The sequence below is a fragment of the Diabrotica virgifera genome, chromosome 7, assembly GCF_917563875.1.
Source record: "Diabrotica virgifera virgifera chromosome 7, PGI_DIABVI_V3a".
Taxonomy (NCBI): Eukaryota; Metazoa; Arthropoda; class Insecta; order Coleoptera; family Chrysomelidae; genus Diabrotica; species Diabrotica virgifera.
The window spans coordinates 93055894-93074736 of record NC_065449.1 but is presented as its reverse complement, the minus strand read 5'-3'; the positions used below and the strand labels follow the sequence as shown (position 1 = coordinate 93074736).

Sequence of the window (18843 nt, the reverse complement as noted above, 5' to 3'; positions counted from 1 at the left end):
CGAATTTTAAACGATTTGCGGAAAAATAGTATGTTTACCTCGTAGGAAAAGCCACATTCCTGGACTCTGTGTTGCTAATCTTCACAGTCGTCCAGGAATTTTAAGCTTTTCCTACCCGGTAAACAATGTACTATTATTTTACACCTTAAATAATATTTTCTTGCCAAATATAGGATAAATATACAGTGTGGTTAAAAAGATATGAACCAATTAAGAAAATGGCAAAATAGATAAAACACTCAGTATCTTTGTTATTAATGGAGTAACACCCATTAAGTATGGTATTTTTGAGACCGCCTAAGTGTCCTCTTTCTACAGTTAACGTATGTTACTTTCCCAATGAAACACCCTGTATCAGTAACTGTGTTATACTGTTATATTTATAATAAGATATTTATACGAAACAAATTTTTGAGGCTAATTTAAAAACTGTATTTGAGTAAAGATATTTTTTAATATGACATACTTGCCAGGTGGTCGGGAATATTTGACATAAGTACAAAGGATTATCGCTATGAGTGGGTAGAAGGATGAGAGGGAGAGAACATATATGTCACTGACCAGCCCAGTTAAAGTATACTGCGGTATTTAACTTCGTTTCGGGTAAAGTAATGTCTTTATACTTTAACCTATGTTTTGGTTGAACTTTTAATGATTAATAACACCTCATGACCTTTCTGTAATATTTTTTTCAGTAAAACTGTTGATTTTGCCATCAATATTACTTCAATATAGACTCTGGTCTAAAAAAGTTTACAACAACAACATGCATGCTTTAATTCGCCTTGTCTTACAATTAGACCAGGGTAATAAGCTAGAAATAGACCATGTTCGGGACACTCAAAGATCCAGGTTGCTGACTACTTTTTTAGTTATTGTATCCCTATAGGACGAAAACCTACCTGTTTCCTGCCTATAGTTCGCGTCCGTTTTTTAATTATTAACAATTTAGTGCAAAAATCGCGATTTTTTCGATTTTTTGCACCCCATTCAAAAGCTAAATAGTTGACATAAAATTACAAAATTTAATTTTTTAGAACATTAAAAAACCTTGAAAATTCCGATTTTTGAAAGTTAAAAAGTTAATTTGTTGCTACGCAAACTGCAAAATAAGTGAAAATCGTTATTTGTTAATAACTTTTACAAAAACTACCTTAGAACTTTAGTGTTTCACCCAAAGTTGGGTATTGGGGTACGTAACAAACCCTCAAAATTTGAGACCGATCCATTAATTAGTTTAAGAATTATTCTAATTGTTTATCCCAGAGACCTTTATTTTGCAATAACATAACACAGAAAATAATGAAGATAGGGCAATTCTGCGTATGCCAAATGAATGTAGAAAACTGACACTATCAAAATGTACTAAAAAACGATAAAAAGATTATCTAATAAAGTCAAAAATCCTAATGCCAAATTTATGAAATTTTGTAGTTTAAAAACATTTAGAATAACTTTAAAAATATTGTCTGTAGAAAAAGTCATTTTACATATTAGAAAAGCTGGTATTTTACACGAATTTTTAAAAATGTAGTTTAATTGGTGACTAGTCGTGGTAAGTGAAGGGGGAGCTGGGAACCGACAAATGCACGAGTTCAAAAACTATAAAAAGCAACTTAAAACTACTATCATTTTCTATATCTCGGGATCTACTGAATATATTTTGATCGTTCTTTTTTTAATTTGTATGTAATTTTTCTGTACATTACAAATATGCAATTTGTCTAGACATTTATTAATTAATAAACAGTCTAATTTGTTTAAACAATTTTTGAAAAAATAATTTTTCCCAAAAATCCATGATTTTAATCATACTATCCCTATTAATCATAGAAAAAGTTAAGGTATACTTTAATAAATAAATTATCTTCAATAAATAATTATCTAATAAAAATCATTTATTTATTAAAGTGTACTTTAACTTTTTCTGTGATCATTAATGATACTATGAATAAAAAAAATAGATTTTTGTAAACAAAAAATTTTTTCAAGAATTGTTTAAACAAATTAGACTGTTTATTAATTAATAAATTTATAAACAAATTGCATATTTGTAATGTACATAAAAATTACATACCAATTAAAAAAAGAAAGATCAAAATCCATTGAGTTGATCCGGAGATACAGCAAATTATATTCGTTTGAAATTGTTTTTTCGGTATTTTAACTCGCTGGATTTGTAGATTCCCCCTAGTAATCGTTTGCTCTACATTTTTGAAAAATCGTAGAGGGTGCTGTGAAGGTATAATGTTTGTGAAAATTTTTTAAGAAAAAATACAAATCCCATTCTTTAAAATGGCATTAATGAGATTCCTTAATTATTATAAACAAATTAGCTGTGAATTAAAAAAAACATATGGCTAACTTTGTCCTAAATGAGCCCAGGCTAAATTTTTTTATTTGAAAATTCGTGTTAAAATACTATCTTTTCGAATATATAAAAATATTGTTTCTACGGACAAAATTTTTAAAGTTATTCTAAATGTTTATAAACTACAAAATTTTAAAAATTTGGCATTAGGATTTTTGACTATGTTAAATATTTTTTTATCTTTTTTTAATACATTTTGATACTATCACTCTTCGACTTTCATTTGGCATACTCAGAATTGCACTATCTTCATTATTTTCTGTCTTATCTTCTTGCAAAATAAAGGTCTCTGGGATAAACAAATAGAATAACTCTTAAACTAATTAATGGATCGGTCTCAAATTTGGAGGGTTTGTTAAATACCCCAATATCCAACTTTGGGTGAAACACTAAAGTTCTAAGGTAGTTTTAGTAAAAGTTATTAACAAATAACGATTTTCACTTATTTTGCAGTTTGCGTAGCAACAAATTAACTTTTTAACTTTCAAAAATCGGCATTTTGAAGGTTTTTCAATATTGTTAATAATTAAAAAACGGACGCGAACTCTAGGCAGGAAACACGTAGCTTTTCTTCCTATAGGTCTACTATAACTAAAAAAGTAATCAGCTACCTGGATCTTTGAGTGTCCCGAGAAAATCCTTATTACCCTGGACTAAATAGCCAATTGCACTCCAGTACGCTTCAGCTAAGCCGGTAAAAATTATATTTTTTCTGTCGCATTTCAACCTACCAATAGCAATCACTCCAAAGGGTCTTGATATTTGGCAGTATTCTTTGGAAGGAAATTCTAAAACAGGTCGATTTTTCCCAAAGATGATATCTTTGAATGATATAAATATCTGTCATTTTCAACCCTTTCTCTCCCAGTACAGCAAATTTTCAATTTTTAAAAAATTACCCGTAAGTACCGGGATCAGTAGCTGATAAAAAGGGGGCACGAACAACGTGTTAGGATTGAAGGAATTGGCAGAAGTAGAACTTTGAGGACCTGTTAATTTGCTCAAGATCGAGCTTAAAATAGCTCAAGAATCGAGCTTTTTTGCGCATTACTGTCCTCAGTCCTGAAACATTACAAATTTTATTCCTACAAAATACACTATCTGCACTGAATGGCCAGCACGATCCCCGATTTAACTCCTCTGGACTTCTTCCTATGGGGTATTTTAAAAAGCAATAATTATAATACCATTTCTGCTTAATTGGAAGAACTAAGATGACTAAAATGATTCAAAATGTTCGTTGGAATTTCGAACAGTGACTTTATAATTGTATGGACGCTGGTGGATATCATTTTGAACATTCTTCATATAGTTCTCATCAAGTTATTTAAGAAACCTTAATCTAAAGCTTAATACAAAGTCATTTGTATTTGAATTGGGTTGTTAAGCACAGGTAGAAAGTTAACCCTGTGTTATTGTTAAGGCTTCGTTAGTGCGGTGGGGTGTAGTACACCACAGCCGGAAATATTTTGGCTGTGTTTTTTGTTGACATATTCAGAATGATATTATTTATGTTTGTATGAATGATATTATTGTACGTTTGTATGTTACTGTTATTTTTTAGATCAAAGAAATAAATGCATTTAGTAAAGATTACAGTTATCTTATTTCTGAGACTTTTTGATTTTTTTCAAATTTTTCTTTGTACTCCCTTGATTAATTTTATTGGGATTCTAACACCCCATCACACTAACTGCAATTGATCAATTTTTTGACGTTACGGGAAACATTTCTGCAAATAGGACTTTTCATTGATTGTCATTTGTTTCGAGCTTCTGCCATTTTGTATAATATGTGTATAATTAATATTAATATACACGGATTATACGATATATGACACAAGCTCGAAACAAATGACCGTGAATGAAAAGCTCTATTGACACTAGAGAAACATAGGCGTTGCGTTCAGTTTTGACATGGAAAAAAATTATGGATATCTGAATTTTTCAGCGAAATATCTGTCTGATAATGTGCCACAAATGGTGTATTTTCTATTGATTGATACATATTGACAAATGACAGATATCTATTATGTTAAAAGATGTCCCCTTTGGAATAAAAATCTATTTGTTCTAGCATTTTCACAAAATCCCATGAATTTTGTGAAACAACGCCACCAAATATCAGGGTCTTTTGAGTGGCCAATCTTATTATATTCCTTAAAACTGCGAGAAATAAAAGATGTATATCTAAAAAAATACTACTACCTACAACTAAGCATAACATTTCACAATGCCACTACTGGAAAAGCTACAGGGGAGAGAGCCAGGCATAAAGAGGGTTTATAAAACTTGGAAGAGAATAGCAGTCAGGCGAGGAGCAGGATACTAAAGGGAATCTACCTGGACTACCTGCTTCGCTAGCGCGACGTAACAGCAACTCGTAGACTCCAGATAATCGATTAGCTTCAGTATTACGGTAGCTGCCAGAGAATAGATGTTTCAAAGACCTAGGTCCGGTTCTAGCGTCTCGTCCGTAAATCACCATGCTTAGGTCTTTTGTTATTATTGCTGGACGTCCACAATTTTCTAACTGTAATTAAATATATCTTCATTAAACAAAGGTAAAACAATCGTTTTTGAAGTAAAAATAAAGAGTTGTCTTTATTTTTAGTTCCAAAACACTTGAAAAGTTGAAGAAGAAAAAAGCTCAGATAAAGACGAATTGCCACACGAATTACTGGAGTATTATGGAGCAGCAATAACAGAACAGTTAACAACAATAATTAACAAAATATAAAACACAATAAAATATCGGAATAATGGAGAACTAATAATTATATTAGGAACTAATTCAAAAAAGGATATAAAAAAGAAGCCAGAAAGCTACAGAGGTATAAACTTGTTAAATACTAAAATTTTACAAGAACTGATGAATCAGAGGATCAGTTTAGCAGATCAACAACAGGGATTTCGTACTGGAAGATCGTTTACAGATGCAATATTCGTATAAACCAAATTCCTGAGAAATCTTTAGAGTATAATTAACACAGCATTTCTGTGTCTGAATTGAAGAAAGCATTTGACAGAGTAAGACTCAAATGTGTAATTAATCCATATTCTATATAATAGAAAAGTTCCCCTATATATCATAAAAACTATTGAAAATATCTATCAAAACAACTAAATAAAAGTCAAAATAGATAGACAACTTACAGAACATAAATATAGGCAGCGGAATAAGACAGAGGGACTCTGCAAAGAGTCCATAGATTTGACATAAGAGCAAAAAAAAATAATATGACAATCTCAACTCAGAAAACTAAAACAATAGTAGTAAGTAAAGAACCAATCAGATGTAAAATATAAATCTATGGGATCAGCATTGAACAAGTAATGGAAAGAAAAAAAAATCTTGAAATTACACTGTCCTGCTATGTATACCTGGACAAAGAAGTGAGAGATCAAGTAAAAAAAAGAAAATAAACTGACAGGATGTCTTAATACCACTTCCCAGGCAACCAAGTGACGTCAATAACGTCGAGGAAACGTCAGTTCTTCTTTGAATGTATCCACGTGTTTGAACATTACATGGTAGAAACGTCTTTTGTAGGTGATTTTAAATACGTAAGATTAATGACGTTAAAATACGTTTAAAAACACGTTTTCATTTAATAGCCTAAGTCTGACGTAACAAAATTGGGAGGTGCTTAAAGACGTGCTTAAAGATGCTTATGACTCCAAACAATTTCCATAAGGAATTTTTCATTTATTGTTTACATGCTTTGTGTGGTAAAATAAGACTTTTTATTTAGTTGAAGAAACGTGTTAATTAAGAGATTTTTGTTCGTTTTTCTCAAGTGAGTTAGTTCAATGCAATAGTTCTTCTTGAAAACTGTTTGAGGTTATGTTATTTGTTTTCTTTTGGTGTTAATATTTTCTGTTAATGAACTAATAATTATGTGTTATCGAGTTTAATTAAACTAATTTGTTAATAAATTATTTATTAGTTTATATGTTGTTTCAGTTTTGACACAGTAAGTATATATTATATAAACAGTAAAAATTCTATATTTGTTGCATTGAGGGTATTGTAATTCTATACATTTTAGATAGTCTTCCATTTGGTCTTGCTTACAGCCTAGGGGCTAAATTTAAAACAGTTAAATGAAAAATTGCAATACCAACAATGCCCATAAGAATAATTACTGTTGTGTATTTTTAAAATCTTAAAATGAAAAATAATCTAAATAATGACATAAAACTACGTTATTGATATCACGTAGGTTAAAACGTGATAAAAATGACGTCAATTGTGGTGGGACAAATTCACGTGACTTTCGACGTCGAAAAAACGTGATAAACTGACGTTGTTTGGTAATAATTATGACGTCTTTTCAACGTTTTGTAAACGTTATTTGGTTTTCTGGGTTTAAACTGGCATATTAACACTGAGATGAAGTCAAGAATTTATAAAGCCAATGTAAGTCCAATACACACATGCATCAGAAACAAGACCAGATATGGCCACAACACAAGGACTACTGAAAACGGTACAGATGAGAGTACTGAGAAGAATTACAGGAAATACGCCGAGAGATCGAAAGAGGGGTGAAGACAGAAAATGTAACGTACAGTGTATAAACAAAACAGAAAAAATAATGGAATAACCACATAAGCAGAATGGGGAGACCCGTATGGTCAAAATAGAAAGAGATAAATCACCTATCGGTAAAAGTATCGGACGACCGCGCCAAAGATGGATTGACAACGTTCTATAGAAGTATCAATCCGCCAATGAACAAGCAGAATTGCTTATAAAGAGGAAGAAGAAGAAAAGTCGGCAATCAATATCTCCAACATCTACATTAGTTCCAGGGTGTTACAAATTGTTTGCAGACCTAGATAGTTCATTAAAAATGTCTCTTTTGAGAAAGATATTGTACAGCGAAACATGTTACATTGATAATATTCTGTGGAAATTTAAAAAATAGTGTTGTATTTTTAGGTTTTGTTTTACAGTCGAACCCGCTTATTAGAGTACCGCTAATAGAAATATCCCGGTTTATGGAATAAAAATTCGAGGTCACGAAACGTTTCCATTTACCCCTTAATAAATTTATTCGTTTATTGGAATATGATTTAGTAAGATCGTACCGCTTTATAGAATATTCTTCATGTCAACGAATAAATTTTTACCTACAATTTCCTAAAAATTTAAACTATGTCTGGTATTATGGATTGTCGACAAAAGCCTCGAAGGCCTATAGTGCTGTTTAATATATTTTTAGGGTTTGTCAAGTAATACACTTTATTACTTTGTTATGAGTACGAATTCAATCTTTCGCCGACACAGGTCATAAAATAATTTAATTTGTCTGTAAATTTCTTTACAAATTACCACCCATTTGCCTGTTATAAAAAATTTTTAGAAACAGCTAATCGGCTATCCTAACCGCTCGTAGGTAAGAAGTTTTCTGGAGGGTCAATCCAATGGAAATTTTTCTAATTTTTATAATTTAGAGCAACAACTGATTAATAGTTTATGTAACAAAAAAAAACCAAGTACAAATTACCTATTATTTTTCAAGACAAAATAAGTAACTCTTTTATATTGTATTTTAATAAGAAAATATTTACAGATCTATATATTGTACACATTTCATATTAATTCCTGTATGCATCCACATTATATTGGGACCGTGCAAGTTCGCAAAGCGACAGCTGGTTTCTACGCTCAGCAACATTTTTCGCACTTTTAATTATATTGGCCAATTATATTAGTCCTGGTTACTGGATAATTGTCAAGGCCATAGTCCAAAAAAATAATAAGAAGAAAAAATAAGATTCAGGTTATGTTATTAAAACTTAAACAATTGTATGTAGTAAATAAAACTAGTTATTAAAATGCAGTAGGTACTGCAAGCAAAATACAATTACAGTGGAACCCCGATAAGTCGGCCCCCGATAACCCGGAACTCCGGCTAACCCGGACCGATTTTTATCAGACAAACATTTCAACAATAAAAATGTATGTAATATAATATTTGAGAGGTAATGGGTATTTGTGTAATTTGAACTACATATACCATAGTAAAAATGACTCATGGCACACCACATTCATTGTCGTGTTATCGAAAACAACAGGCACCTGTAGTATCCTTTATTTATTTGAAACTGTCTTAGCATTGTTTAGAAAAGACTATTAAAATTCTTTTTTTAACAATGGTCTTAGTCATCACTGTTATTAAATAACATAACATCAGAGACGGTATTGTGTGTAGTAAAGTCGTATTGTTCGCTTCCGTTCTGTAATCGTTCGTAAATCTATTCAGATTTTGTGTTTGCGTGTTTTTTGTCTATAAGGGCAACAAAACGTAAAAATGTTGTAGTGACAATGGAAAAGAAACTAGAAGCATTCAGTAGAATTGATAAAGGCGAATCTTGCAGCATTATATGGTGTCGGTACATCTACAGTATCGGATTGGAAGAAAAATAGAACTAAAATCGAAGAATTTTTTTAAAGTGATAACAAAAGACAATTTGGACAATCGGTGCAAAGCTAATAAAGCTAAGAATGAGACTCTTGGCGACGCTTTGTATGTGTGGTTTTGTGTGGAATGCGAACGTGGTTTACCAGTGTCTGTGTGACAATTATAACGGAGTTTATCTGTAAGCATACCATATTTTATTAATTTTTACCATTTTCCGGCTAACCTGGATTTTCGATAACCCAGATCGGCCGCGGTCCCGATTAATCTGAGTTAACGGGGTTCCACTGTAATTAAATTTACCTTTATATAATAATTGCATTGACAGTAGGTATGAAAAAATATACGTCAATTTGACAATTTCAATTGACAATATGAATTATTTAAGAAAGTTGCAATATTTCTCCGCTATTCACGCACGATCGTTTCTCGTATCCCCTCCAAGTACTTGCACACCGCGAATAATGCAATTTGGTTTTTAATAAATAAGTTCCTAATAGTTACACTACTGTATTATTGACATAAAAAGACCTAAAACCATATACATATACATGTTAACATAGTATGTAAGTACTATCATTACGAATATTCGGTACATTTATTTCGGCTTGTCACCAACGATCGGTTATTAGAATATCCCGGTTATAAGAATATTTTTGCTTGGCACGAAGGCTATTCCAATAAGAGGGTTCGACTGTATTATTAAATTATCAGTGTTGATATTATAATTTTTATTTATTAATAAATTAATTTACCTCTAAGTAAGCTGATATCGTCATAAATATTTGCTCTCCTTGCGAGGTTACTCTATTTAGTAATGGAGAATTATGTAAGGAACTATCCCAAGCAGCTTCGAATCTAAACATTACTCTATCGTCTCCGGGTATTTCTAGGTATTCACCAGGGAAGAGACCTAATGACAGAACCGAATTATCATTATCTTCATCTTCCTCCGATTCTGGTGTGTTTCTTATTCTACCGACCACCAACTCACGCACGTCTCGCCATTTGATCTCCGCCGCTGGATCGTGCACGATGGTTATTCTGATTCGGCGTTGAATTCCCTAAAAATCATACAGATGTTAAACTAAATGTTAATTTTAAAATAAAGTAGTTAATATTGACTTATGGTATTCGCAGTTTATAGTTTGTTTAACTAAAATTAATTATTAAATCGTTTGTAACAAAAGGATATCACCAGTTAAGTGTTTGTTTTGGGTTTTTAAGAGGACCGAGCTTCAAAATAACATCGAAACCCTCACCAATCGGTTATAATTAGAGATCGGAATGTATTCAAAAGGCATTCTTTTGTATCTGGCATATTTTGCATAGATATCATATTTTTACAGGATATTAAAGTATATATATGAAAATTCCACACCTGTAATTTTGAACCAATCAAAATACGTTATTTTGACAGATCACCATGGCAACGGAGGTATTTTATCGGAAATTTTTTGCTCGTGGGGTACCCAACAGCGAATTATAGGGCTTTTCATCGATTGTCATTTGTTTCGAGCTTCTGTCATGTGTCACATAATATTAATACATCTACGACATACGTCTTTGGTTTCTATCATTGGTATATGCCAATAACGTATGACGTAGATATATTAATATTATGTGACACATGACAGAAGCTCGAAACAAATGACTGTGAATGAAAAGCCCTATAGTGGAAATTTTTTGACGTTTACAATAACAGAACATTTTTGACAGACTGGTTTTTATTTGTTTACATAATTTAGTTTTGATTCATTTTCTATCACTTGTAGTTACTCAAAACTTATGTAAAATTGAAGAATATACTATTTTCTATCTTGAAATGGTATTCCCATGCAACTACAATGAGTAGAAATTACGAATTTGAAAGCCTAAATAATTGCTGACAAAGCTATGGCGCGCTATTAATCTGTTCATGCAGCTTTGGATTTTCAAATGCAAATTTGGTGTGGAATTTTCTTACCGAATACCACGCGAAGTCAAATTAATATCCGGAAATTTTTTTTTGATCATGAATATTTTTAGAAAATTTCCGGAAATAATTTGACCTCTAGTGGTATTACTAGTGAAAATATTGGCATTATAAGTAGGTATACCTAAGTATAATGCCAATATTTTCTGAAATTATGTCGACCCTTTCTCGAAATTGTATATTCAAATTCCTCGAAAAATAAAACCTGTCTTTTTGAATCATTTTAGGCGTAAATACTGTTGTAATAAAAGGTTTTATCTACTACAATAGGAATTATACTTCTAGGAATAAGTAGCTGTATGAATCTCCGACATTTCTCTTAGTTTCACTTATGGTTTTCGCGTCAAACAGTGTAAACGTATGGATTGAGACTAATTTAAAAGTGCATTATAGTGTAAGTGTTCGGGTTCAGTTATATCCTGAATTAAACGGGATGGAATAAAGGTATTTTTTCGAGCTTGTTCTAAAATTGGAAGTAAGTATTTTCGTTTTAAGACAAGTGCAAGCAAATGTCAACGCATGTTTCCGTAAAAAAAACGTGTGAATAAGCTTTGGCTTTTTGTATCAGATCTTTTGTGAACAATGTCAGCTCATTTTTGCAGAAATATTGTAAATTTAACATTTCCGATGAAAGTACCTCAAGAAAAAAATTTATCCAGATTTGCTACGATGATACCATAAGAGAAATTCGGAAAATTGTGGCCGATAACTCGATTTATTTTATAGTTGACGAAAGTACTGATTCACGGGGGCGCTATATGGCGCATTTAATAATAGGGGTTTTACACGAAGCTGTAAAAACTAAATATTTATTGCGTCAAGATTGCCATTTATGGTCAAGACAAGAACTTAAAAGATAATATTATATAGCAAAAGAATGTCAAAAAAGTTTTTATGAAATCGCCATTACGAGTTCAATTTTTCAAAGAACGTCTGAGTAATATTTTACCCCATTTGCATGTTATCACAAGGGGGCACTTAGTTAGAAGCAGCTTATTTTTATGAGTAGTATTCTCAAGGAATAAAAAGTTTAGTAGCCACTCTTATTATCCATACGTGTACAAGTTCCCAATTATTATGATGCCAGCTATCACCTATTATCTAATGCCCTAATTATGTTTTTCAGCCCCCTGTAGACAAACGCCACAAAATTAACTCCAAAAACATACCTGGTGCAATAAGAACAATCCTCTACATGGGAAATCATCGCTATGCTCTACCACCACAGGAACATACTCTCCACTAGGTGCTAACTCACAAATTTCAAACCAGACTAACACATCAGCCTTGGCATGAATGTGTGCGGTGCACGGAGATGGCAAAGCACCGAATTTAGTTGACCTAACAGGTTGAGAGATAGGAATAGAAGGTGGCAGCATTCTTCTTGGAGGTTGGCGAACGCTACCTTCGAGTTTGGCATCTTTGTGCAATGGATGTTGTTGGTAATGGCCAAATACTTCAAAAACTATTGGTTGGCTTTTTATGTAGTCGATAAAAGATTTTGTAGCGGTGACAGTAATCTAAAATTTAAAAATTAAGAATTTAAAATAAAAGTTTGCTATAAGTATTGTTTTTTTTTGGTTTATAAAATATATACTTACATTTTGAACATGGTAGAAGCCAAGAGGTGATCCTTTTCCAGTATTTTTGACGGGTTCTGTTGAAAATGCCTCATCGTGGCGATGAAGGAAGCTACAAAAACGAGAATATTTTATACATATTATTATGTATCAGATATAGAACATGGTAAAACGTTGAAGATAGGACCAAAGGGATGTTACGGAAAAGGGTGGGGGAGTGAAATGTAAAATAACACTGTAGCCGCATAACTTGATGGAAACCACAAGTTGAACGTAAGCAGCGAAGGACCACCAGTGCACAGTGATTCCAAATACTGAAAACGTGGTCATGAGGCGAAAAAAAATTCCCTATATAGGAATTTTCATGTTTACAGTTGTTTTCTCATACTATCGTAGAGTCGTAATACGCATGTATAAGGATCAGACTAGATGTATTCTGGTTCATAGCTTAGGGACAAGTGAGCCATGTTCGAGGTTATTTTAGCCGGCAGAGAAAGGTGAAAAGAACACGTATATTGAAAACGCTGTAAAACGTTTTGTAGTTTATCAATTTTATCGCGGTAAAGCAGATTCTTCTTTTTTAAGTATGTAGTAATGTAAGATATGAATTAACTTAAGATTTAGTACCAATAAATGCCTTAAATTTGTTAATGCATAAATAGTGAAAATATACTTGAAATAATCAAAATTTTGTAAAGATAAATTTAAAAAGTACAAAATTCTGCATAATCCTGCGACTGTTTATTAATCTTAAAATATATAGTAAGAAGATACAGAATCACTTTGGTTTAGCTGCCTATAACTGCCTATGTATTGACTATTGCTGGCAGTTGTTTGAATACAAAAGTGGGAAATGACGCATATTACATGATTCTGACGATTGTTGAGTATGTATGGGCAGTTGTACATAAGTAATAGGTTCTGAATATTTACTTCATAAAGAAAATATATTGCTAATCAGCAATTTTAAAAGTCCCTTGTAATATAAAATAAACAAATATGCAGTTTAAAACAAAATTTCTTTCGGCCATATTGGATACGCTATTTTGTTAAAAAAAAGTAATATTAGATTTGTAACCAGCGACCTCAAACTACCAAATTTGACCAAAAAATTTACGTTTTGATTGATATTTTCAATTTGTTTCCTCCATGTTGGATCCGCCATTTTGTTTTTCAGAAAAAATAATGTCAGATTCGTAATCAGCGATGCCAGAAACACTTAAGAACGAAAATAATTCCGAACTGTATAAACAATATATGCTTTTAAAGGTTCATGACCACGTTTTCGACATTTGGAACTACAGTGCAGTGGTAGAAGCACAAATTATAGGAGGCCCAGGCTCCATATAGGCTGTAGCGATATTGGAAGAAGGCTTACTGTATCTTTCATTACCTACTGGCTTGCTTTTATTCGGCCCTGGTGTACCTATTTTTATCAAGTCGGCATAGAACCTTTCCATAGCGACAGTAAGTTTTGCAAAAGCTGCCTTACTGTGCTGAAGTTTCGTCTATAGGACCCTGATTGGGGTCACTAAGACCTATTTGGCACAGCGACAGAGTCCGCGACCGGTGTTGCCTGTCTGCTCTCTTCGTCTACATTTTTAATTGTGGAATCAGAAGATTCCTCATTTTAAGTCCTCTTTTGGGCCACCTCTTTTTGTCTCGTTTATCCTAGGCACAGCGATATCACATCTTGGTATTAGGTAACGCAGTAGCAGCAGAAAAAATCTCACCGTATGAGCCAGTTGTGATGCGGCTGGTGTGTGTGGCGGTTTATCGATTAAGTATGATGGAGCAAGAAGACCAGTATACTTACTTAAATTGGCAGAAAACATCAGCATACTCCTGAGATATTCCAACAGCTTGTAGTACTGTAACTCTAAAAGTGAATTCCTTTCCAATTAAAAGATGTTCTGGAAGCTCTTCCTCTTTGATGTCAGAAGACACAGAACTATCACCTCGACCTGAGTCGGCATCGCATTCTATCAATTCATCCAGTTTAATTGGATCTATGTTGTTTTGACCTTCAACAATTCTTTCTTCCATGTTTCTTATATTACGATCCATAATATCTACAAAAAATATATTAAATTAATTATAAGAAAGGTCAGAGATAAAAATTTACTAAATGATTAATTTGGCAGATGATAATGATTTAATTATGAATTGCGATCAGGTGGCTTTCTAAGAGTCCAACAACAAGACAACAAGACGAAACACACTGAACCTAACATTATGTACTAAGAAAACAAAAAATAAAAGAAAATGTGATTTCATGTTGATTACATTTGATAGCAGATATAAATACAAAGATAAATACCAAGAGGGCTAGGGATACAACAATAAAACCATGTTATGTATATCTGACTTTAATAAACTATATCTGACTTTAAGACTGACCTAATTGAAGCTGGCAATGGGATAAGACAGGGGGAGTCCCTGAATTCTTTGTTGTTCAACCTGATCACGGATGAAAAGAATGAAAACTAAAAAATGATACCAAAACCAAAGAGGAGAAAAACAACTTAAAATAATCTGTTATGCAGATATATATCATGCATACTAATCTCCCAAAGTGAAGATGATTTACAACGTATGCTGGTTATAACAGCAAATCCAATAAGATGTAAATTGGAGCTGGAGGGTCAGATATTATAACAACTGATGGAGTTTAAATAGCTAGGCATCACACTATCTAGTTACAGAAAGCTCGAAACAGAAGTGGAGGATCAAGTGAATAGAGCAACAGAGCCGCAGATTGTCTGAAAGACACAATATGGAGAAATAAAATTGTAGGAAAAGAAATGAAAGGCAGAACTTACAAAACAATCATCAGACCAATAATGACATATCCGGACAGAAACACGACCTGACACAGAGAGGACAAATATATTGCTCGAAAGAGCTGAGATGAAAACTCTTCGAAAAATCGATGGCAAGACACTATGGAACAGAGCTAGAAGTACAGATATACGACGGAGATGCAAGGTGAAGAACATTAATAACTGGGTAAGAAACAGAAGAGTAGAATGGAATGACGACATAAGCCGAATGACAACAAATAGAGTAGTAAGGACGGCGAGAGACGGTTCCCCAATAGGAAGACGATCAGTGGGAAGACCACGAAAATGATGGAACGACCACTTACTGGAGGCTCATTGAAAAACAGACAGAGTCATGTCTATACAAAAAGAAGAAGAAGAAGAAAAAGACTTTAAGATGTAACTGTAGCAATAATTCTTACTTAGTCTTTCTAGATTCTATTATTTATTTTTCAGAAATTCCAATATGAAAGGCCTCACCCAAATATGACAAGACCACCACCATTTTTTCCTTAAAATGAGGCTTGATATAACATATTATTAACATTCGTATACGCATAAAAAATGTGTACGAAGAACAAACTGCACTTAGAGGCATAGAGGCATATATCACATCACGAATACAGGAGGTAGTGAACAAATCTGTATATCCAGGGCATTTATTGGAATTTAAATAACCCGCACAGAAGTCGTTGTCCATGCTAAGCGTAAGAGATGCACTTCGTCATAGGTTATGTAGATATTGAAAAATCTACAGGGAATTAATTTTTCAAAGTCAAAGTATTTGCACCTCTTAATCAAGTGATCCTGAAGACTTATTGATATTTTATTACAACGCCAAAGAGAAAATAAGATCTTATTGGGTTCGCTCCTACTTACTCAGCAAACGGCAACGGATGCTCTTCGTCGAGGCAAAAAAGAATTCTAGGTGTTGTTCTGAAGCTATTTCTTTGTGGAATTTTTGCAATTAACTATTCTAAATAGTAAATAAGCCACAATTTAACTAATAAAATAATTTTTTTAGACGAAGTAGTTTTCAATCCTAATAGTAAATTATTAATATTGAAAATATTAAAAATATTACTAAAAGATTTTTAAATTGAAAACTTGTTGGTACACTTTCCTGGTGACACCTCCAAGACTTCTACAATTTGCAAGTCAAATGGATGCTGCAGTGAAGACGAGAGGGAAGGAATTCTACACTATGCAATTCACATCCCCCGTCTGCAGCTGGTAAAGTTCCAACGGAAAAATGCACCTAGTTACTCTACGGAGTAATACGACTATAAAATAAAAAATAAAAATGTATATCATTTTTATTCAGTTGCAATGCGAAGGCAAAACAATCTTACTTTTCAATTAGAATACGGAGTGCAGTCCAGTCCCTTGAATCGCGATTTTCGGCTCTTATTGGAGCCTTTATCGGAAGAAACGTAGGCACTGTTCTCCATATTTTAACTGATTCGTATCGAGAGGTTTTCCCACCCATTGCAACTGAAGTGATGATAGTAGGTGGCTAGCGCCATCTGGCATTGAAAGACGAAGTAGTTTTCAATCCTAATAGTAAATTATTAATATTGAAAATATTAAAAATATTACTAAAAGATTTTTAAATTGAAAACTTATTGGTACACTTTCCTGGTGACACCTCCAAGACTTCTACAATTTGCAAGTCAAATGGATGCTGCAGTGAAGACGAGAGATAATATTTTTAATATTTTCAGTATTAATAATTTACTATTAGGATTGAAAACTACTTCGTCTTTCAATGCCAGATGGCGCTAGCCACCTACTATCATCACTTCAGTTGCAATGGGTGGGAAAACCTCTCGATACGAATCAGTTAAAATATGGAGAACAGTGCCTACGTTTCTTCCGATGAAGGCTCCAATAAGAGCCGAAAATCGTGATTCAAGGGACTGGACTGCACTCCGTATTCTAATTGAAAAGTAAGATTGTCTTGCCTTCGCATTGCAACTGAATAAAAATGATATACATTTTTATTTTATAGTCGTATTACTCCGTAGAGTAACTAGGTGCATTTTTCTGTTGGAACTTTACCAGCTGCAGACGGGGGATGTGAATTGCATAGTGTAGAATTCCTTCTCTCTCGCCTTCACTGCAGCATCCATTTGACTTGCAAATTGTAGAAGTCTTGGAGGTGTCACCAGGAAAGTGTACCAATAAGTTTTCAATTTAAAAATCTTTTAGTAATATTTTTAATATTTTCAATATTAATAATTTACTATTAGGATTGAAAACTACTTCGTCTTTCAATGCCAGATGGCGCTAGCCACCTACTATCATCACTTCAGTTGCAATGGGTGGGAAAACCTCTCGATACGAATCAGTTAAAATATGGAGAACAGTGCCTACGTTTCTTCCGATGAAGGCTCCAATAAGAGCCGAAAATCGCGATTCAAGGGACTGGACTGCACTCCGTATTCTAATTGAAAAGTAAGATTGTTTTGCCTTCGCATTGCAACTGAATAAAAATGATATACATTTTTATTTTATAATTTTTTTAGTTAAATTGTGGCTTATTTCCCATTTAGAATAGTGAATTGTAAGACTTCTAGGATGATAAAGCTTATATGACATATATTCGCGATTACTATTTTAGGACTGGTTGTTAGTTCGAATCACACGCTAGCAAGAGAGATATTTTAAACGCATGTAGTATAAAATCCCAAAAGGCATGTGGCTTGATTCTAATTACATATTAAATGCATGCAGTATAAAATCCAAATGATCTGTGACTTTGAATTGAATGTTACAAGTGAAATCGAGTTGGCCGATAGTAGTAGTAGTAGTAATGGTAGTATGGTGAAAGATAGAATCTCACAGCTCAGTGAACACTCATGCATTAATCTATTCTGAAAGGCGACAGGTCGCTACAAAACCAGAGTATAGTAGTACTAAAACTGAACTGTAAGTTGGCTGAATTAATAGAAAATACATAGAGCCAGCGCACGAAAAATGTATGGTATGGTTTAAGAACTACAACATAATATAGCGGTTTTCGCTCCTCTACGATCAGGGGTACCTACAATTGGACCGAAACCTTTACCGTAATTATATAAGTCATGTGCGGATTAAGTAAAATAAAGCAAGAAAAACTAAACAGCTGAAATATAACTTCAATTCAGTCCATACATACGGTTTAGGAAATTAATTTAGATATGAAAAAGGAATAAAATATAACAGTACTTGGAACGTAACTTATTAATAAGGAAATTGGTACTATTATAGCGCATATAAAAACAGACGCTAAACCAAAAGTACCAAAACAAATAACAAAAGTTGTATAAGATATAACAACAATCAATAGGGATAGGGGAAACGCTATTGATGATGGTTAGACAAAATAGTTGAGACTTCAAATAGGATAGGTCTACGATATCACAAAGTTTATTTATGATAAACATAAGTATTTAAGTCGTAACTTTTGTATGGAACGGAGGCCTAGACACCCAATGTAACGCTGATGAATAAGTTAGAAGCCTTTGAACTCTGGCTTTATAAAAGAATCTTAAAAATACCTTGGACAACCACCACCACCAACAAAAATGTTCTGAGGAAAATAGGTACAGATAGGGAGCTGCTAAAGATCACCAAAGTTAGAAAAGTTAGCTACCTGGGACACATAATGAGAAACGAAAAGT

General features: G+C 33.0%; 1 protein-coding gene across 8 annotated transcripts in view; it reads right to left on the bottom strand.

The window, feature by feature from the left end:
• Window positions 1-18843, bottom strand: part of LOC114335103 (kinesin-like protein unc-104) — a 380719-nt gene that overhangs the window by 29724 nt on the left and 332152 nt on the right. For 6 of the 8 annotated variants that reach the window (XM_050655714.1, XM_050655720.1, XM_050655713.1 and 3 more), the window contains 5 exons: window positions 14173-14428; window positions 12378-12468; window positions 11946-12296; window positions 9557-9865; window positions 4714-4903 (listed from right to left, as the gene is read on the bottom strand). In XM_050655714.1, the coding sequence (XP_050511671.1) occupies window positions 4714-4903; window positions 9557-9865; window positions 11946-12296; window positions 12378-12468; window positions 14173-14428 (1197 nt within the window). The remainder of the gene's footprint in view (window positions 1-4713; window positions 4904-9556; window positions 9866-11945; window positions 12297-12377; window positions 12469-14172; window positions 14429-18843) is intronic. The other 2 variants (XM_050655716.1, XM_050655719.1) reach the window with 1 other exon arrangement.